The sequence below is a fragment of the Nelumbo lutea genome, chromosome 3, assembly GCF_056320005.1.
Source record: "Nelumbo lutea isolate HS-2025 chromosome 3, American lotus-T2T, whole genome shotgun sequence".
NCBI lineage: Eukaryota > Viridiplantae > Streptophyta > Magnoliopsida > Proteales > Nelumbonaceae > Nelumbo > Nelumbo lutea.
This window is the reverse complement of record NC_142686.1, coordinates 25686288-25708830: the sequence shown is the minus strand read 5'-3', so window position 1 is coordinate 25708830 and position 22543 is coordinate 25686288. Positions and strand designations below refer to the sequence as shown.

Sequence of the window (22543 nt, the reverse complement as noted above, 5' to 3'; positions counted from 1 at the left end):
AAATCACATGAGAGCGTTTGGCATAAAAATTATTGCCATGGGTCATAAACCGCTGACCTAAGTCTCGAAAATCGCCAACATAGATTTTTACCAATGGATGGCCGATAGTCTGTTGTGAAAACATATTTTAACAAATACCACCAGCCATCCGCCAATAAAAATCTATACCAAGTATTTTTGAGAGCTTGGTTGGCAGTTTATGAAACCAACATAGAGTTTCTTTGAAAAATGGAAATAAACAATACGTGGCATGATTTTATAATGTTTTACTATATTTTATAACTTTATTAAATATTATCTTTATTGAATATACTATTATCAATTTTGATAAAATTATTAGATATTTTGTACTTCTACATGTTATTAATTTTATTTTTAAGTTTCAATCTCTTTTCTTCATTTACACAACTGCTTACTAAATTCAACAAACTAATCTCTTTTTTATTAGTTTTAAATAGGTACCAATTGCTTCCACAAAAAAATGAATGAAAATGAAATTTATAACTAAATGGGTTCAAAATTTATTCTCATGAATCTCATCCTTGCCATAAAAAGAATTTATGTTGTGAAAAAGAAAAAAACATTTTATCATTATGCTCATTTCTACCCATTTTTTTATCCTTTATAGAATTTTAATATTGGTAAGAATGTGGGATCATAAGAGTTGAACCAAACATGGCATAACAAGCTAGCAGAATAACATTAAGTGTTGGCTTGGACAATAAAAAACCCTGTCTAAAATAGATTACGTTGAAATGTTGAATATCGGGTTCAAAGTATACATTCTTTGGGACAGCTGGACAAGTTACTCGATCACCCCATTGAAACAGCCTCCATTCACATCCTTACACAACTAATGAGAAGTCCTCCGTTAAATCTGAAAGAAGGGTTCTTATGATTCTCACAGGTGATTATTCGACTAATTCAACATGGCGGACAAATAAATAAAAGGAAAAGAAAAGAAAGAAACAGCCTTGTGAATCCTCCAAGCATTCATAGCCACTAAGACATGACTTGTAATATCAGCCCTGAATCAGTAAGTGTAGCCTTTGACAAACATTCCTTTCTTGGCCTCGTCACTCTCGCCTTCGCCAGTGTATTTTCCAAGTTGAGCAACAGAATTTGCTCTGGCACGCACCAAGAGGGCCTTCTGTGCAGCTTCTACGTTCTCTGGACGCCCTTTCCATGTCTTCAGCACACTGTTCTGCAGTGCACGTGCGTATGAGAATGAAACGTGCCATGGGTTCGGGCTTTGGTTCATTGCGTTCAGATTCAATGTTGCTTCGACTTCAGATTGTCCTCCTGACAAGAACTGCACATTAAAGAAAACCAATATTCACTGTTTGTCACTTCCTTCGAACTCAGAAATTACTAGTTTTCTTCTGATTTTTTTAAGCAAATAGGATGGCATATAAACGAATAGGAGCGTAACGTTGAAGATCGATCACTGCCTCGTATTGCAAAAGATGACTTACAGGGTGGTCATACACAAAACAAAAAAAACTTGGGTCGTCAATGGATTGGATCATAGCGGAGTCCTACTTGATTCCAAGGGCAATATGGGTGGGTCTCAACTCTCAAAGGGTATTTTTGCAGTTCCCATCCTTACCTAAAAAGGATAGAACCATTCTGAGAATTGACTAATTCTAATTGGCTGTTAGAATTACCAAGAGAAAATAGAAGAAAACGGTTGGAATTGATTTTTCCGACCAGATCTCCCTGGTGGAAACTTATTCGTGGGTCTTCAAGTCTTAACAAGTCCTGAATGCATGCATTGGGAAATGGGAAGTCCACGGGGTAATGCAACATAAATGCACTACATACCATGATACCAGGAACCGCAGGAGGTACTCTTCTCTTGAGCATTTTGAGTGTATATTCAGCAATGGTCTCTGGAGAAGCCTTTTCCTTATGCTCGGCACCAGGGGTTACCATGCTGGGCTTCAGCAGGATTCCTTCAAACACAACGTTGTTTTGTGCTAGGTAGTAGAAGACCTCTGACCATACATACTCTGCCACCTCCAGTGTCCTCTCAATTGAGTGATCACCATCAAGGAGAATCTCAGGTTCCACTATTGGAACAAGACCATTGTCCTGCATGAAAAATTACAGTAACAACAGAAATTAGAATGACAAGAGAAGGTTTAGGATCGATTGTCATAGATATAAAGGAATCAACAATTTGCACAATAATGTCTTATTCTTACAGGTGATTATAAATTTACACAATGTCCAAAACCTACTTCATTCTGCATGACTGAATAAACCTTTAGGCTCTGTTTGGTTCCTCAAAAAATAATTGAGAAAGGGAAACTTGTGGGGAATTCATTAAGCATTTTATAACGTTGCTCAAGGACTTCTCACTTATTCTCTAAAGAATCAAAAACAATCTTAGGATGGATTATTTGAAAAGCTACTCGTACACTATGCAATACCCTGGAATATACAAGACTAGCAAGTAAAAGAAGAACAACTACTGTTTTGATCATTAAACAAGACTAGCCAAAGCACATAACTCCGGCACTATGCAATACCCTGGAGTATACACAGCATTGTGTTTAAACTACAAGGCTTTGACGGGACTTGTAAAGCACTTAGAAATATTGTATTAAGATGTACATGGGGAAATTCTAACTGCTGTTCCCTCTAGACTTTGGGGTTGATTTTTGCAGACTGTCATTTATTGCAATCCTCATTTAGAAAGTTTTATCTATTAACAACCCCAAAAAAGAGCTTTGACCAAAAAGTAGATCGCTTATCTTAACTGTACAAAAGAAGCAACGTATATCATTGAGTTTATCGTGGATTTATCATTTAACTTATTATATGGATATAGACATTTAAAAGCTAATGCATACCTGAGAAATAGCAGCATAGCGTGCAAGTCCCCATGCTGCTTCTTTCACAGCTAAAGAAGAAGGGCCACAAGGAATGCTAACCACTGTCCGCCTGGCAATTTGGATAGACATGCATGAGTTGGGGAAAATTTTTAGCACAAACTTCTTATGTAGTAGATAATAAAGATGAAGCAAAAAATATATATAAAAAAGAAATGAATGTGGAACTTTGACCATACTAGATTCTAGTCATACCCAGATATGGCAAGGACAGAAGAATATGGTATTGGAGACCAAATTTACACTAAAAGTTGAAATATTTGACTCGATATGGCACCCTTGTACAGGTACCCGAGTATCATAGCTGAATTTACAAAGAGGTTGCAGGCAAACATTATTTAGCGTATGAATAAACACAAAAGGTCACTGAGACTCACCATTTTGCAAAACGAGCACCTTGCTTGTAGTATTCAGCAGATCTTGAAGCCAATCCATCTAATCCTTGGCACCAAGATTCGTTGTTTGATCCTGGTAGTGGAACCAAACCCTTGGAACAAAAGCAGAATAACATACAAAAGTACAAATTAGCATATGAAGGCACTTCCACCGCCCAAATAAAAAATAAAAAGATATAAGAAAAAGAACATCTAAGGGCTAATAGCATATTACTGCAAAATACCTTATCAACTTTAATGCCAGGCACAATTTTTTCCTCACGCAAACAATCCACAAACTTCTTTCCATCTGTTGTTGATTGGTAGAGTGTTTCCTCAAAAAGAATAGCACCAGAGATATATTCACCCAGGCCAGGAGTGGTTAGCAAAAGCTGTCTATAAGCCTGTCGATTGGATTCTGTGTTGTCCAAGCCTATTGATGCCAGCCTTTTCCCACAGGTTGCATTTGATTCATCAATGGCAAGGATACCACGTCCAGGAGATGCAATAGATTTCTAGAACACAAGCAAGGTGAGGCAATTAGCACAAGAAAATGTACGAAGATTGAGAGACAAACAGAGAAAAAGAAAAGTGATTTAGAATAGAGGATTTCTATTTTTGTTTTTTTTTTGGAAGATTACAAATGACTTTTTTGAACTCACCATAAGCAATAATTTAGTTTCCCTAACTTGGAACATTTTTTTTTATGAATGATTGAAAATTTATTCATTATAATCAGAATGATATTACAATACAGCCTGCCCATAGGAGAGGCACGAGCTGGTACCTCTCCACAACAATAACAAAGTACTACCTCAGACTAGTAAAAGAAAGTTTACAGAGCTGCCCAGAAAAAATGTTCCCTTGATACCCTTGTTTAGCTAACCCATTCGCTATGGTATTAGCTGTTCTACCCACCCACTGATAATTTACAATCATGTTCCTTGAAAACCAATTAGCTTTCCTCATAATATCCCTGTAGCACCAAATAACTGAATCTGGATTTTTTAACCAGCCCACAACAACTTTGGAGTCTCCTTCAATAAGCAAATCCTGAACTCCTAACTAGTCTGCAATCTGAATACCTTGTACTACCGCTAGAAGCTCAGCTCTAATAGAGTCTCCTATACCCACAGAGCCTGAGAATAAAGCTAATATATTACTATCTTTATCTCTCAGCACCCCACCTATTCCTGATGGACCCGGATTTCCTCGGCTGATACCATCAAAATTCAGCTTTGTCCAATCTTCTGAAGGAGGCATCCACACAGCTGGTACCCTGTTCTTCCTATTACTGCTACTAACCACAGCAATCCAGTTCCTCCAAATGACATCAAAGGAATATATTTTAAAGGAATCCAATGATCTCATCCAATGGATTGCCCTGGTCAAAATGCAATCCTTAAATTCTCTTTTCTTTTAATTTAATGAAGATGGTGTTATTGAAAAAAAAAAAACACAATCCTTTACATTCTGAATATTTCTCTCCTCTTGGAAAATCCTCGCATTTCTTTCTTCCCAAATTGTCCACAAGGCAGCAGCTCTAATGCATCTCCACATTGTTTTACCAATTTTTGTGGGCTAAACAAAGAAGGAAGGGTCAAAGATCTGATCTACAGTTGTGGTCAAATTCCATCTGCAACCAAACAAAGTAAAGATCCAACCCCAAATAGCAACAAAAAAAGAACAAGTTAAAAGCAAGTGAGAGCAATCCTCACCATTAGCCCTGCAAAGTACACACTAATTAGGAGACAAACACATAGAAGGCCTTATCTTCTGCAATAAGTCTGAAGTGTTGATTTTTCCATAGAACACCTCCCAGCAGAAAATAATAATTTTAGGAGGTACAGGTTTAGACCAAATCTCCTTAGCTGGAAAACCCACTTGTCCCGAGGGAGAGCAAAGGGACTTAAAGAAGGAAGCACACGTGAAGTAACCTTTTGGATTAGGAGACCAAAGTCTTACATCAAATCTTAAAGGGTCCAGAAAAACACTTTCAAGTAGTGATAAAAGGTCTGAAACACAAGAGAGTTCATGATCCCTCAATCCCCTACGAAACCCAAAATCCCAATTCTGAGAGGATGGAGAAGCAGATGTTGGAAGAATGTGAGAGATTGTTTTACCCTTGTAGCAAGAAAGGGAATAGAGAGAAGGAGAATTGTCCTTAAGGGCAGTTTTTTTGTTTTTTGATAAGCAAAAGGACTTTTATTAATAACAGAGAAGTATTGAATTACAATACACATAGGTAGCAATAATGCCTTAACCCAATCTATAACCCAGTCTACAAACACATACAAAACAATTATAGTTCAACCCAGTACAAGGTAGGTCTATTTGCCCCTGTTTTGCTAGGGTATCCGCCAACCCATTTGTAGTCCTAACCCAAGCAAACTAAGAGTTGAATCTACCTGCAATTGTGTCAAATTCTCTATAGATAAATTTGAGCTTCCAAGGTGCTGATATGATGTGTTTAGCCAAGAGATGACCAGCAGTGAGTCTCCTTCTATTTCTGATTCAATTGTTCCAATCTGCTCAGCCATCTTTAAGCCTTGAAGTAGAGCCAAAGATTCAGCCTGTATTGAGTCACCAATACCTATTGGTCCTGAGAAGAGTGCCACAACTTCACCTAGATGATTTCTTATCGCACCCCCTATGCCTGCCCTTCTCGGGTTATCAAGGGAACCCCCATCACATCTTCTTTGGGTATGCCTGTTTGTGCTACTTCAGTCCAGTTTCTTAGAATGTCATTCATGGAGAAGTTCTTGAATAGTTCCATGGTCATCACCCAATGTGCAGCTCTGATTTTTATTGTTTCAATGACTTCTTCCTTTGTTTTACTTTTTTCCGAGAAGAGCCTTTGTTTTCTTTCCTCCCATATAGTCCATACCACAGCAGCTCTTGCTGCCTTCCATAGGCACTTTCCTCTTTTCTTCTGCTACCTCATGAAGGAGGGGCTGAATAGACTTACCACATCCTATGAGGGAGCCCATCTGCATCCAAAGAGAGAACAAACAAAATCTCAAACACAAGAAACAAAAGAGAAGGATAACAGTAAATGGGGTAGGGTTTCACCACAATCCTTACAAAGGACACACACATGAGGGGATAGGCATTTGTTTAGCCTTCTTTTCTATAGCACATCACAAGTGTTTACCTTCCCTAGGAACACTTCCCAACAGAAAGCTTGTACTTTAGGAGGGATTAGTTTACACCAGATTTCTCTCAGAGGGAAGTTCACCCCCAAAGGATCAGAGTGAGTGAGCAAACCGAAGAAAGAGGCACAAGAGAATAACCCATCAGGAGTTGGAGACCAAACCCTACTATCATCTGTAATTTGGTCTAAGTAGACCTTCTCGAGAGTTGATAACAAAAGCAATAGGGACTCACATTCATTTTCCCTTAGCCCCATTCTGAAGCCAAAGTCCCAAGATATACCCAAGTCTGAAAGCATGCCAACCCTAGCAACAGGTTTGTTTTTAAGGTTTGATAAAGAGTAGAAGTCTGGGAATTTAACCATAAAAGGTAAATCCCCAACCCAAAGGTCTTCCCAGAATTGCACCTAGATGTCTTCCCAGAACAAAACAGAAGTACTAGAATTGACATCATACCTGATACAGTTGAGGAACAAAGGGAGAATACTCTAAATTGCTTTCCAAGGTGTTGCCAATGTGACTCGACGCTATACACTAGCATCCCATCCATTTCCCGAACTGCCATGTATACTATCTATCACCTCATGCTCTCTCCTGTTCTAAGGCCCATCTCCACAACCATTTTCCTATGAGTGCTTTATTCTTCAAAACTAAGTTCCCCATTTCCAACCCACCCTCCTCTTTCCTCCTACACACTATTCCCCTAACTTGGAACATATTCTCTCAAATCTTGCTTGTTAGTAATGGAGATTTTCAGAGATTTCTTGATTTTACAAAAGACTCTTTTGTTTGCTGGATGGTAGTGGAAAGGGTAAGCAGAGAGTGTAAGAGATGGCATCAAGCAAGAGACTAAGAGGAAGAACAACAAAACAGAGAGAAGAAGAAAAGAGAAAGCTTAACAACAGAACAATGATTGAGCGGTTTCAGAAGTCCAACATTTGCAGCTCAGGCCGATTGGATTCTTGAAGCTGAAATTTCTATAAAGATAGAGAAAGCTTTGCTATATTTGGCAGATATCGGAGGAAGTAGGTTTTCTTGGGAGGATGGAAAACACAGTGAAGAAAATTAGTTTTGTTCATTTCCTAGAGTAGAAGCGCCCCGGTTGCCAATCTGTACAGTTCTGGTATAGACTAGATCTGATGGTCTGATGGACGGGTTGTAGCAATGAAGAAGCTCCATGGACAGCATGCCGCAGCCATGGTGGCCAGCCAAGCCACTCAAAAAAGTCATTCTGCTCTGTTTCCGACAAGAGTGAAGAACCACTGCCAAGCCGCCTCAACGATTTCAAAGGGTATTTTTGGAATTTTTGAAAAAAAATCAGTCACGTGATGTCACATGTGATCGAGCATGATGGAAAGTTCAATGGTAGGGGAGGTTTTAGACAATTGTCAGAAACAGTAAGGGTACTTTAGGACAATATTGAAACAGTAAGGGTAGAGTTAGTCAATTTCCTAAACTTTAGGGGTAGTTTAAGAAATTTTCCCTTTGCATTATTTTGTATGTATTTGTACTGTACATATTTCTATTTGTACTCTTTCTAAACTGAGCGTAAAGAACAGTGGTTATTTGGATATTATCATTAGCTTCCTACTCCAGCATTTTCTTTTTCTAGATATTATTTGATAGTTTTGGGTACGGAAGATTCAACACAATCAAATGCCAAATTGGAAAGTTAAAACAAAAGGTTCCCATGGCAAAAGGAATAAGAATGCTTTAGTAATGATTCATATACAAACAAAGAAAACCATTGAGGCTCAGTTTGGAAAGAGTACAAATACAAATATGTACATTGCAAATACATATAAAATAATACAAAATACAAGGTTTTGCACTCTACATATTTTTATTTGTACTCCTTCCAAACTGAGCCTCAAAAAAAGCCTACGCATATTGGAATGCGGAAAACAAATAAAAAATCTAAACAAATTCAAACTGAAAAGAAAAAATAAATAAATAAAAGTGGCAATAATACTAATGTCTGAACTTGTGGTAAATCCCTAAATTTTCAATCTTTCAGCTCTCAAATAGAGCTTTAGAAAACATAGAATGGCAACATAAAAACGGGAAAATAAACAACACGGAGGACTCGGAACAAAAGCCTTTATTAGATATTGAAATTGATGGTGCGCAATCCGGTCGGTCCTAGCTGTCAACAATCTTGCCTCTGACTAGAGCAACAGGGGCCTCAAACGGAAAAGAAAGTGGGAGATCTCCGGGGAGGAACCCTGTGAGATTACTCCGAAGCTCAAGTTAGTACTCTCTCAAAGGCAAGATAAAACCAGATGGCACAAAGTTCACATACCTTGTTCTTGGGGGGTAGGGAGCCTTTTATAACCACTTCGCGCACTCACTCCTAAGCTTCTGTCAGGTCGGGTATGATTATCTCCGTGCTCCTGCCAGTTCGGGTGTCATCACCTCTGCTGGGGCAGAACCGCCACTGTTCTCTTTGTCGGAGACGTCTCTGCAACTGGAGATGGCGATGGCAGGTGGCCATTGAAGTGCGGCTGACAAGCGTCAAATCCCAAGTCAGTCAGGTGCGCCGCCCCTGGATACGGACTTCCTCGGTGTCAGGCATGGTACAGTTGTTCAGTTCGGCGTCCTGGAGGCGAAGTGCTGGAGTGGTGAGCGAGGTGGTCTTGAATTCGGATAGAGGTGTGTCCCGAACTGCCATGGGGCAGGCCAATTTGGGTTGTTGCCCTTTGTGTTTGTAAGACTCGGGGCCTAAGGGAGAGCTCGGGCTCCTTGCGGGGAGTTCGGGCTCCTTGTAGGGAGTTCGGACCGTTGGTTCCTCCTTTCGGAGCTCGCGCCTTGGGCATGCTATTGTGCCGAGTTGTTGCCTTTGCCACGTGTTGAGTGATTACGAGGTCGGGCCAAATCTTCCTTCATCAATTGCCCCCCACTCCTCGCGCTAAGGGACTTTCCCTAGCACGGGGAATTCACGAGGTGGCGAGTGGATTTGTCCCGTACTTCGAATTGGTTGACAGGTAGCGCGAAGTGCACGTTTGTCGGGATTTTTTCGGGTTTCTCGAGCGCCAAAAAGACGGAAAACGCGCCAATCTGTCTATAAATACTGACAAACATGACAGCGCACGCTTATTTCAAATTTTCAAAAAGCGCGCCGCTGGGGGACGTGACAGCGGGCGTCTTTTCAAATTTGAAAAAACGCACCGCTACCGCCTTTAATGCGAGGAGACGTGCACTAGCATTCTTTCAGTTTCAAAAAGACGTGCGGCCAGCCACGTCTCGGTCTCAGGAGACGTGCGGTCAGCGCAACTACGGGCCATCGGATTGGCTTTGACCTGAGCCGTTAATTCTCGGTTACTATGGGTATAAATAGTGGGGGACCCCATTCGCTGTCATTATCATGCGTTTTGCTTCTTGAGCTCGCGTCCAAGTTTCAGCTCGCGTTCACGTTCCCGTAGTCCGTTTGTTTTTTTCCGGGTGAGTACTTTCCTAGAATTCTCCTTCCGATGTCTAGCTCGGATAGCTTAAACAGTTCTTCAAGGGGGTCAGATGCAGGTTCTACGAACCGAGTTGCATCCCCCGACAGTCCTAGTAAACCTGAGGTAGAACTCGAGGAAGAGTTCGAACCCGTAGGCCGAGTTGCCTCGGGTAGTTTGGCGTCCTCCTTTCGTCGAGGTCGGACGTTAGACAAGTTTGGACCCTCGACCATGATGCCTGAGGGGCTTCACTCCCTTATTACCCAGTTCAACTTGCCTAGGAAGTACACCTACTTCATACGCTCGGGTAGTTTCCCTTGTGAACACACTCTTGATGAGATCGTGATATTCCGGAAGCAGCTCGTTGCGGGGTTGCGCCTGCCTTTCCACCCCCTCATTGTCGAGGTAATGAACCACTTCAGCGTTACTGTCGGCCAACTTCACCTGAACTCCATTCGTAACTTGGTGGGGACAATCTCCCTATTTTGCAAACAGGTCTTGCCTTTAGACCTGGAGATCTTCTCCTCCATTTTAATGCTTAAGAAGCAAGCGGGTCCCCTTCCCGAGCATAGGCGGGCGTATTACCTGTCTCCTTGCCCAGGTTTTAAGCTTCTACACGAACTTCCAACAAGGTCCCGGCATGGAAACGGGACTACTTTAGGGTGCGAAGTGCATTGGGGTGGTCGTTCCAAACCGGGTGGGGGATGGCTGCCCTTGACGCCGGTGTTACGCTTGATAAGGAGACAGCGAAGGGCCTCCGACAATGGGCAAGGCTTGGGCTAAAATGCCATCATTATCTGACGGAGGCCAAGCTCATTGAGGCCGGTCTGAGTTCGGGTAGGTTCCTTACTCAGAGGTTTGTCTTTTGAGGCCGGTCTGAGTTCGGGTAGGTTCCTTACTCAGAGGTTTGTCTTTTGTTTTGCTCTGTTCTTTCGTTTTTTTTTTTTTTCTGATGCCGAGCTCTTTTTTGCAGGTTTGATGGACTCAGAGAAGACTCGTGGTGGGCACCTCTTTCACGGTATGAAGAGGAAGCGAGTCGCCAAACAAACTCATGTCGAGCTGCCCCAAGATGCGGAGCCTGAGGTACCAGACTACCCGTCAGTGGATCCGCCCAGGGAGCCCGAGATGGCCCCTCCAATACATGAAGCGGCAGGAGCCCCTTATGCCAAGGCTACTTACACGGGGGCTCTCACTTACTCTGAGTCTGCTTATACGCGAGCTGGGCCTTCAGGCTCGGGAGCCCAAGGCGAGTTCAGGAGCGTGTTGTCGCCGAACCACGCTCTTCAGAAGAGTAGGGAGGCCATCTATCCTGAGGAGGTCGCGGCATGGACCGAGCTTCCTTTGAACCAGGTAGCTTGTCGTGCTACCACTCATGCCATGGTGGTAAGTCTGATTTCTTGTCGGGCTCTTTGCTTTTATCTTTCTTGTTGTCGTTCTTTTGATCATTTGTTCTTTCCTTTTGGTAGGCGAATTCTTCTATCCATGCCTTGGTGACCCAAGTGGAAAGGAGCTCAAGGAAGGCGCGAGCTACCGAAGAGGCTTCCCATGCTGTCGAGGCGGCTTCCCGAGCTGCTGAGGCGGCTGCTCGCGCTGCACAGGCCAGGCAGGTGAGGTCTCAGAGAGATGCCGAGGCCATGGGAGTTGTGGTGAAGCACATGGCGGACCTGAGGCTAGATTTGCAGCATCAGGTTGAATACCTTCAAGAGGATATTAGGGAGAGGACACAAATCTTTTCTCAAGGCATTGAGGATGCCAAGAAGAAGGCCGTCGATGAATACATCGCCTCATCGCACTTTGATGACCTGATGGTGGACTCGTACAGAAGGGGTTTTAAACTAAGCCGGTGGATAATCCAGAATACGTTCCCCAAGCTCGATATTAGTGTCATATCTACTTCGCGCATTACTCAGTAGATGGTCAACGCCGCTGACGGTGAGCCGGATTCTGAGGGCAAGGTAGGACCTTTGGGTATCGTTGAAGTGCCTTCTGATGGTGAAGTACCTCCGGGCCTGTGATTTTTTATTAAGTGTACACAGTATTTTTTTTTTTTTGAAATGTACGCAAAGTATTTTGCAATGGAATGATTTTCTTTTGATTAAGTGTTGGTCGCTCTTTCCTCTGAACTGGCTATAGTGTCGAACTGACCATATGCCGATGCCCCTATTAGTTCGTTGTTGGCACTTTGCTTGAGCTTTTAGTATGCATCTTTTGCCTTTACTTGTCCATGTCGAGGTCCTTGTTAGTTTGGCATCCTAGCCTCGGCTCTAGTAGTGACAGTCCACTTCGCTTGGTAATCTATAAGTAGTATCGTCTCAAGTTAACGACGTTCCAAGCTCGGGGTATTTGTTTGCCCTCTAAAGTTTCGAGCTCATATGCCCCCCCCCAAGCGCTCTCTTTACTCGGTAGGGCCCTTCCCAAATCGGTCCAAGTTTGCCCACGCCGGGCTCGGATGCCATGATCTTACAGAGAACCAGGTCGCCGACGCGGAAGTTCTGCTTTTTTACTCTGGCGTTGTAGTACCGAGCAACCTTTTGCTGGTAAGTTGCGGTCCGGATGTACGCGAGGTCTCTTACCTCGTCCAGTAGGTCGAGGTTGGTGGGTAACTCATCTCCATTTATTTGATCGTCGTATGCTTCTAGTCGCAGTGTAAGTATTTCTATCTCCGCCGAGATTACCGCTTTAGTGCCATAGGTGAGGTTAAAGGGGGCTTCTCCTATAGCGGTTTTTTCCGTAGTTCAGTGAGCCCATAGAACACTTGGTATCTCGTCCGCCCACAACCCTTTAGCTCAGTCTAGTCGTGCTTTCAGTCCGCGGAGGATAGCTCTGTTCATTACTTGTCTGACCGTTTGCCTGTGGGTGTGCGACCGATGTGAAGTTCTGTCGGATTCCCATATCTTAGCACCATTCCCGAAACTTGATATCCTCGAACTGCTTGCCATTGTCGGAGATCAGTACCCGAGGTAAACCGAAGCGACATACTATGTTCTTCCAAAAGAAGTTCTGTACGTTTCGGGCTGTAATTGTTGCCAGAGGTTCAGCTTCTATCCACTTGGTGAAATAATCTACCGCTACCACTGGGAACTTCCTCCCACCTATTGTTGGCGGGAATGGCCCCAGGAGGTCGATCCCCCATTGGGCAAAGGGCCATGGACTGGTGAGGTACTTGAGGTCGGCGATAGGCTAATGGTGGATATTGGCATGCTTTTGACACTTGCCGCATTTTCTGACGAGCTCGACGGCCTCTGCCTTCATCGTTGGCTAGTAGTATCCTTGTCAAAGTGCCTTTTGGGCGAGGGCTCTGCCCCCCAAGTGTCCACCACACAAACCTTCATGAGTGTCGCGGAGTACGAGCTCAGCTTCGGCAGGTCGCAAGCAACACAGGTAGGGGAGCATGTAGGACCGTTGGTACAGCCGTTCGTCTATTATGACGTATTTGGCTGCCTGGCGCTGCACCCTCCTGGCTGCATTATGGTTCGCAAGGAGGGTTCCATCTAGCAAGAAGCTCGCGAGTGGGTCGATCCAACTCGGCTCTACTTCAAGGACGGGAGCCACCTCTGCCCCACCGAGAATGCTAGGCCGAGGTAAGTCCTTTATGTGCACGGTTCTCATGGTGTTGTGACTCGTGCTGGCTAACCGGAACAGGGCGTCAGCCTCAATGTTCTCTGACCTCGAGATTTGCCTGATGAAGTGTGACTGGAAGTTGAGCAGAGCCTCCTTTACTTTTGCCAAGTATGCGATCATAGTGAGCTCACATGCTTCGTATTCGCCCGTAACCTGGTTGACCACAAGCTAAGAATCGCTGCAGATAACTGTGTTTTGCTCTTACCTTTTGCGCTAGGTTCAGCCCGGCTATCAGTGCCTCGTACTCCGCCTCGTTGTTGGATGCCGCGAACTCAAAGCGTAGTGCGTATTCCAATTTCGTGCCACCCGGGCCGCATAGCACTATTCCAGCCCCGCTGCCCTGCTAGTTCGAGGAGCCATCTACGTGAAGGATCCAGGGCTCCTCATCCCAGTTCGTGTTTGGCCTAACTAGGAGAGATGCCACACTAGCTGCTACTTCATGGGGTTCAGACTGGGGATATCAGGCTCAACCGGCCTAGGGACTTCGAGGCTGAACGTGCACTCGGTGATAAAATCTACCAAGGCTTGGGCCTTGATAGCAGTTTGTGGCTTATACTGGAGGTCGTACTCGCTGAGCTCGATGGCCCACTTCGTCAACCAACCGGAAACCTCGGGCTTAAGTAAGACTTGCCTAAGAGGTTTGTCAGTCAAGACGACGACAATGTGGGCCTGGAAATATGGGCGGAGTTTCCGAGCTGCAATTACCAGTGCGTATGCTAGCTTTTTTATCTGTGGGTATCTCGTCCCTGCTCCCTACAGAATTTTACTAACATAGTAGATGGGTCGTTAGACCCGATCTACTTCTTTTATTAATACCGAACTGACCACCTCATCGCTTGTCGAGAGATACAGTTCTAAGACCTCGCCCTCCTCGGGCTTAGCTAAGATTGGCACACTAGCGAGGTAGCTTTTTAGCTCGTCAAATGCGAGCTGGTAGTCTCGGGTCCATTCGAACCATTTGCCTTTGATTGCCTTAAAGAAAGGTAGATAGCGATCTACCGATTTGAACATGAAGCAGCTCAGAGAGGCTATGTGGCCTTTTAGCCTCTGAACCTCTTTTACTTTCCGGGGTGGTCTCATATCTAGGATGGCCTTTATCTTGTCCGGGTTGGCCTCAATACCGCACCAGTTGACAATGTACCCTAGGAAATTACCCGATGTGACACCGAAGACACATTTGTTTGGGTTCAGTTTCATGCTAAATTGACGCAGAATTTGGAAGACATAATCTAAATCTTGTATTAATTCCTATGAAAACTGCGTCTTGACGACCATGTCGTCTACATAACATTCTATTTTCGTGTCAATTAAGGGCCGAAACAGCTTATTCACAAGTCTTTGGAAGGTCGCCCCAGCATTCTTCAGTTTGAAGGGCATGACCTTGTAGCAGTACAAGCTGAACTCGGTTATGAAACTGGTTTTTTTCCTCATCGGACTGGTCCATCCTGATTTGGTTGTAGCCCGAATAGGCGACCAAGAAGCTTAGCAACTCATGTCCTGAGGTCGCGTCCACTAGGCGGTCAATTCTGGGGAGGGGGAAGCAGTCTTTTGGGCAAACTCAGTTCAGGTTGGTGTAGTCGATGCACATGCGCCACTTGTTGTTTGCCTTTTTCACAGGTACTGTTATTTTCCCAAGGGGCCTGACTTCCTCTCCGCTGAAGCCCACCAGAAGAGTGCTCGCGGGCTTCAACTCACTTCTCTACAACTGAAACTGGTCAAATGCCGACTTAAAGAGGATGTCTGCCGAGCTACCTGAATCTACAAGTACGCGCTTGACTTCGAAGTCGCTGGTCTTTAGTTTTATGACAAGCGCGTCATCGTGGGGGTAGTGGACACCTCGCGCATCGTCTTCCGTGAAGAAGATTGGTTCTTCCGTCTTCGACCTCTTTGGAGGGTTCTATTCTTTTCGGGCTGCTTCGCGAACTGACGTCTGGGCCGCTGCCGAAGTACAACCTGCTACTACTGAACCTCCCACTATCACGGATGATTTCTCGAACTAGCCTCCCTTCCGGAGGCTGTCTTTGCGATGGTTCGGTTGGCCTGCTGCTGGATTCGGGGGCATCTCTTCCGTGCTCCCCTTGCCGACCTGTACAAAATTTCTCAAGTACCCGCGATGGATGAGTCCCTCTATCTCGTCCCAGAGATTACTACATTGTTCGGTACTATGATCGTGATCTCTATGGAAACTACAGTACAAGTTTTATTTCTCTCGTTTGGGTTTTCTTTCAGGTGGGGTGGCCATTTGATGTATGGGGCGTCTTTGATCGTCATCAAGATCTCAGTCCGCCCCGTGTTTAAGGGTGTGTAGTCCGTCCGAGCTGCTAAAGGAGCTCGAAACGACTGGCTCGGTTTCGCCTCCCGGACCGGGTTTTTTCTTCTGTCAACTAGGTTGGAGGGCTCGCCTTCCCTCTTCCTTTTCTCGATCCCGTTTTTGATCATTTGGTTGATCTCTTCCTCTGCTCTCATGAACTTATCCGCGAGCTTGAGGAATTCGGCCACGGTCGCGGGCTGATTAGCTACCATGTGCCATTTGAACTCCTTGGGCGTTATTCCTCTCTCGACCACCGCGAGCTGCACCGCGGGGTCCAGTCGCAGTATTTGCAAACACGCGTCATTAAATCGCTTGATGTAGCCCCGGATGGACTCTCCTTCCCTCTGGACTACTCCGAAGATGCTTTCCTCAGTTTTAGGGCACTGCTTGCTGGTAACAATGTGTGCAATGAAGACTTGCACGAACTGGATTCAGCTTCTTATTCACCCAGGGGCCAGGTTCCTCTACCAAGTGTGGGTCACCCCTTGAAGGTAGTGAAAGCCACGCATATGCACGATTCAGTGGCCCTGGCTAGGTGCATTCGGAACAAAAGCCTCTATTAGATATTTAGATATTGAAATCAATATAACTATAATCAAGTCCCATAAATATCAAATCTTTTGGAATATAATACGTAACTGGAAACAAAAAGCAAAAACCAAATTATAACGATCTGGATCAATTGATCAAAACAACTCCATCTCTACTTTTGTTAAGAGAAACCAAACAGAACCACAAAAAGGAAAGGCTCAATCGAATATTACAAAAGCAGCCTCCATAAATTAAAAAGCATTCAATTTTCCATCAACCACCTGATAAACAAGCATCAAATCACGACCCAACCATACAAATTAACGATGTTTCATCTCAAACTAACAGTCTGAATGACTATGAAACTAAACCAATAAAGCTTAATTGTCGAACAGAAGACGATATCTTAAAAAACTAGGGTTGCGGAAAATTATTACTAACAGCGGTTTGAACGAGTTCGTCGGTGTAAGCACCGGCTCGGATCGGGAGAGCAACTCGGCGGGGAGCCGAGCGAAGGGATGATCCAGGGCGCTGGTTGAAGGGCTGTTGTCCGATCCACTGCGAAGACGAGGCCTTCAGCTTCACCAAACCTGCAGACGCCATAGCTGTCAACACCAACAAATTGGAAACCCAGATCGAGATTTCTTCTTCTTTCCTTATATTTCTCTTTCAGAAAGTTTACTACTGCTACAAGGCTGTTTGCTTGTTTGGACCCTGCCCTTCCGCTTTATATGTATACAGAGCCAGATGTCTCCCCCCAATTTTTCGTATGGTCCGTTGTGAACTCGGAATAGGCGAATAGGACATCCTAGAATGTTGAAATTACAAAATAGTCCCAACTCGAATATTCAAAGTGAGCAAAGTGCGCCAGAATCTGCTGCTCGTTTCGCTGTGTAAATGGTTATATAACCTATCGTGACTGAACACGTCGTCATTTCCTACATATATATGTAAAAGCACTGACGGCAAGGAAAGGAGGACATGGGTTGGTAGGATTAATCCAACCCTTCCAAACGGAGTTTACATCTGCATACCCACAAATGCCCCACATGCACATCAGGAGACCGGACCTGATCTGCTCCTCACATAGCGCATTTTATCAGCATGTATTGGGAACATCTTAGTACTTGTGGGACATTTATTTTCAATACTCGATTGGTATACACTGTAGGACGTTTATTAGGCACATTCTGCGGGGTGCAGATATGAATTCGTTAAAGTCCCCTTGCCATCTTATCTTAATGACAGACTCTAATTGACTATCAACAGAAATTAAGTGGTTATATGATGTTTTCTAGATCTAGGTATCAAGTTTCAACTACCAATCAATGAAATTAAACTCAATTTGTGAAGATGATGAAGTTTGGACCTTTCATTTGAAGATTCCGGATTTTCTGCCCATAGGAACATCTCCCTTTGTATAATATTATGTAGGAGGATGAGATGTTCTCTATGTGTGGCTATGATGTAATTTGGGTAGACATGGGCAGAGTTTGTGTGGGTAAGAGATCCAGATTCTCATTTGGATATAAAACAGTTTTTCTTTTTTGGTCAAATATTGGGACATTCACTCAGATTCATCCTTTAACTTATACCCCTTATCAGAAGCCAAGTTTACTAATAGATATAATATGAATTTTGAGTATATATAAACATCATACACATAACCACTTCAAAATCAATATATATATATATAATGAAATTATAAATAGATTGAATCCTAACTACCAAAGATCAATTTCAAATTTGTTTTGATACAATAGAGAGATTAAAATACACAAGAAAAAACACTCCTAAATACGGGGTTTTAACAGTGTTCAGAAATCCTATTTTGAATTTGAGATTCAACATAATCAAATTGAATTTGGATAATTCAAATATCTTGCTCATATCGATTAATTAATTGTATTTGAATTCGGATATGACTTAATTCGATTTGATTCGATAAATATCCAAATTTGACTAATTATTTAATTTTTATATATAATATATAAAATAATTAATTATTTTATATATTTATATAAATAAAATATTTATTTATATATTTATTACTTACCTAAAATAATGAATTAATCAAATTTAAATATTAAATTTTCTAATGGGATTCAAACTCAGATATTATCTGATTTATTTAAATTCAATCCATTTACATCCCTACTCCTAAAGCATCTATCATTGTGATATAGTCCAGCTCCCTTGGACGAAAGGTGGCTTTGTTGATATTTCCTGGATGTCCTTCGTTCGCTACTCATCATTCCGTCGCTTTATTGTCTTCCCTATATATGCACTTGAAGATAAATTAATGAATGTTGATATCTCCTGGATGTATCATTAATTTATCTCCCACTACTTGATCTTCATGCATCCCTCTTTGATGATTCGACACTTCCATGCATCTTTATACGAGCCCTTCTGCATCTCTAGGTGGATTCTTGTCTTAACAACGAGTTGCATGGTTGAACTGGGTATTCAAAGCTTTAAAACAAAGAAAATCCTCCCTTTTGACCGGGTACTCAAACGAATAAATTCATCTTCCCCTCTATCATCCGAAATCCTCTTTGCTCTCTCTCATCTAAACCCTAGTCTTTAACCAGACCACTAGTAGTGATAACCGGTGGCACCAATGTATAACGACAGTATTGTTTCTTTTAATTTTGTCTTTTTAAGGATAAAATAATCATAATCTCTGGGAAATAAAATAGCATCTTATATAATGGAAACACTTACCTGGATAAATATATTAATTTGGGTAAATGTCTGAAAGAAAAAGGAACGGGCCTTTGTATTATTTGCTTGAGATAGAGGGATACTATTATTTACAGCCCTATTATCTATCATAACCAAAAATCTAAAGAAAGTTTATCCAAACCAGAGGATGGCTATATTGGCCAAGGTTTTTAAAATCGAACTAAATAACAAATCGGTCAGGGGCCCGGTTCTTGAGTTGAACGGTTCGACTATTTAAACCAAACGGATGGTCCATTTTGAAAAAAAAAATTAAAAATAATAAAAACTGGCCAAATTATTGATCGGTTTGATTGCCCGAGTCAATGTTTTGCTGATCAAATCAACGATTTTAGAGGAAATAATGATTTTGGGTAAAATGAAACCTATCACCTGACAGGTTCCTGGTTTTTCAGATTCGGCCATCCAGTCCGGTCCAATTTTGAAAATCATGACATTGGCCGTTAGTATGTAATTGACTCAAGTTGCACATTAAGGTGTTTCCAATGTGTATTTGCTTTTTTTTTTTTATCATAAAACCAGAGTTTAGTTATATTGGCTGTTGGGGAGGCTCTAGCTATTGACGCTGGTTATGGGTCTTCCAAGTAGTTAGCTGTACACGTCACCACTCGTGGCTTTTTCAATGTTTTGTCTAAGTCTTGTTGTAAAATAAGAGCCTCCTCTAATCTAAACCATTTGCTTTTTCAATGTTTTCACCTAGCAGCTTCCTTGATATCTCCTTACATCGAAAGCCTAAGTCAATAGCTCGACAAAAAAGCCAATAAAGATGTTATTTCCATTGGCTCTCCTACTCTACCTTCTCATGGTGGGATAATGATCATATTTGTTGTTGTTGCTGCTGCTGTATGGTAGAATTTCTTTTAAGATGCACATTGAATGAGATATATTGTAAGATGATATTTCCTTATTTGAAGAATCTAAGCTCATGGTACATATCCTCTAATCTCTAGCCTTTTTTCTGCCTTGACGCTTCAATCTTTGGTTTTGGTTGCATTTATCCTCGGATTGCTGAGGTTATTCGAATGAGTTGGATGCTTCAAGGCAACCAGACGGAAATTCGGCTTTGATCAGGGCATAGTCCGTTGGAGCAGCTTTTATAGCCTTGAATTGAGAATATCTCCCTATTTTATGTGCTTTATTTCAGGGGGAGATATTCCTAATGCAAGGTTGTAAAAGACGGTTTGAACAGTGTGGGCATGGGCTTGCCCTAATGGAAGTCGATCTCACCAGGCGGGTAATGCTAGAGATCAGAACTGCTCCTCATACTCACCTAATAGCATGGTTTTCAAAACTGGATTGGATCGGATGGTCAGACCGGAAAAGCCGAGAACCGGTCAGGTGATCGGTTCCATTTCTCCTCCAAATCGGATTTTTTCAAAAAAACCTTGATTTTGGTCAGTAAACCGCTGAATTGGGTGATTAACCGTTCGAACAGTTTTGACCTCTTTTTTTTTTGTCAAAATGGGCCAATCGTTCTACCCGATAACCGGATCCCTGACTGGTTTGGTCTTCGGGTCAGTTTTAAAAACTATGCTTAATAGTACATTGCAGCCGTACATCAAGAATGTCTTCCATACTTACATGTTGTCATTCAGAAGAAGATGTTCCCAATACATATCTAGATGTGTTGTGGAGTTGGCATAAGAGCACTCTGTGAGGAGAAGATATGGATTCATAATCCTACAAGTCCCTATACATGGAACATAAGCTCAAAAGTCACTCATAATGTACATGCATATGGTTATGAACTTATGATGACATAGAATGATAATTTGTAGTAGGGGTGATCATGGGCCAAGATGAGCCTAACACGTATGATAAGGACTATAGCCTGGAACTGACTCCGGCAGTTGGGCCAGGCCCTTTGGGCTGGATTGCAACACCACAAGTTGCAAAGACTTAAGAGATATGATGCCTAGTGCATTGGTTCCTCAATCATGGCTTGTTATCGCCAACTGTATGCTTCTTCCTTAATGGACCATGGCCCCAAGTATCTCACATATCAATTGGTTGGGTTCGGTATGGGTTCCATTCAACCCAAATTCGATATAATTCGAAATAAAATGATACACCGTCTCAAACATTAACAAGTGCGTATCGATGGTTCGGTTAATCGAATCATGGCCCCTTTTTGTAAACTGAATCGATGGTATCGGTTTTTTTATATCGTCAAATCGAAATCAAACTGGTACCACTAATTAATCAGTCTATCGGTTTCGGGTTTTTATCAGTTCGGTTCTTTGGTTTTTTGGTTTTTTATATTTATAATATATATTATATAAATATGTGTATAATATTATATTATAAATAATAAATGATATATAATATATTATAAATATTTTAAAAATATAATATATTTGTAAATAGATCATTATAAATATAATATAAGTATATATTTATATAAAATACATAGAAAATATGACATATATTAAAAATATATATAAAATATAAACATATATACCAGTAGGTTCGGTTAGCTGTTGGTTTTTTTATAGGTTAACCAAAAACTAAACCGGTCCTTCGATTTTTCAAAAATTCCGAACCAAAACAGAATCGACCAATTCGGTTAATCGCATTTTGTGGTTTGGTTTTCTCAGTTCGGTTCGGTTTTTTCGATTTTTCATGGACACCCCTACTCAATGCTACTATGTACATGGCTCATATTTGGCACGTGTTAACTTCAACCTGATCAAAGCCAATCCAATTTATCATTTAGGGCCTGATTGTTTGCTTCAACGCCTAACCTCTAAAAATACAAGAATTACATTAAGAGGTAAATTAGTGTTGATGAACTTTTCTTTCCTCTAAACTCTGAATGCAGAAAATATATTTTTTTAATTCTAAAATTTGAATTTTAGAAATTATCAAATGTTAGTTTCAACCTCATATATAAGAGAATTTTTGTTTGTCAAATTGTCAAATTTTAAATTTTGAATCGACTTATTCGATTTGATACGATTCGGTTTTCGATTTGATAACTGAATTTGAACACCTTTACCCACGCAGATAGATCTATTTTCAATATTCTCCTATTATATTCATTTTCTACGTGTCAAGGGAAGGCTTGACAAGGACCTTAATTTGTTTCAAAACCTAAACAAAGAATCAGGTCGCTCTTGAAGTACCCAGTAATCTCCCACTGTTTGATATAATTACATGCATACATACAAAGATGCCACCAAAGCAACTTAAAAAAGTAGTTAAGGGTAATTGGGTCAGACCCTACCCGATTATCCCGAATAATAATTGATTTGGTTCTGGGTCTATTTTATAAAGCCGATCAGTAACCGAGTTGGGACTGGTCCACCCAGTCTCGAACCAGATCCAATCCATTGAGAGATCTAGTTAGAATGACCTGCACAATGTGCCCAAATTAAGTCCAACTCATCCTTATCTCCTAACAAGATTCCATGGCTAAGTCAACCACCAAAATGGAATAAAGATAAAACAAAGATAATAATGAAGAAAAAGA

General features: G+C 41.9%; 1 protein-coding gene across 1 annotated transcript; it reads right to left on the bottom strand.

Annotated features, from left to right (window-relative positions):
* Window positions 1–714: 714 nt before the first annotated feature.
* LOC148863747 (fructose-bisphosphate aldolase 3, chloroplastic) lies at window positions 715–17107 on the bottom strand. The gene is made up of 6 exons (XM_088980558.1): window positions 16768–17107; window positions 3517–3786; window positions 3275–3384; window positions 2859–2949; window positions 1825–2094; window positions 715–1312 (listed from the first exon to the last, which is right to left on the bottom strand). The coding sequence occupies exons 1-6, from the start codon at window positions 16927–16929 to the stop codon at window positions 1034–1036; spliced, it is 1182 nt and encodes a 393-aa protein (XP_088836684.1). The 5' UTR covers window positions 16930–17107; the 3' UTR covers window positions 715–1033.
* Window positions 17108–22543: the final 5436 nt, after the last annotated feature.

What these genes read in the sequence shown, in the direction of transcription:
- LOC148863747 (XM_088980558.1), bottom strand. Translation starts at nt 16,929, where the DNA reads ATGGCGTCTGCAGGTTTGGTGAAGCTGAAGGCCTCGTCTTCGCAGTGG. An exon ending in ACGAACTCGTTCAAACCGCT is followed by an intron (nt 3,787 to 16,767) that starts GTTAGTAATAAT and finishes CTTGTGTTCTAG; the next exon opens with AAATCTATTGCATCTCCTGG. An exon ending in GGTGCTCGTTTTGCAAAATG is followed by an intron (nt 2,950 to 3,274) that starts GTGAGTCTCAGT and finishes CCAAATTGCCAG; the next exon opens with GCGGACAGTGGTTAGCATTC.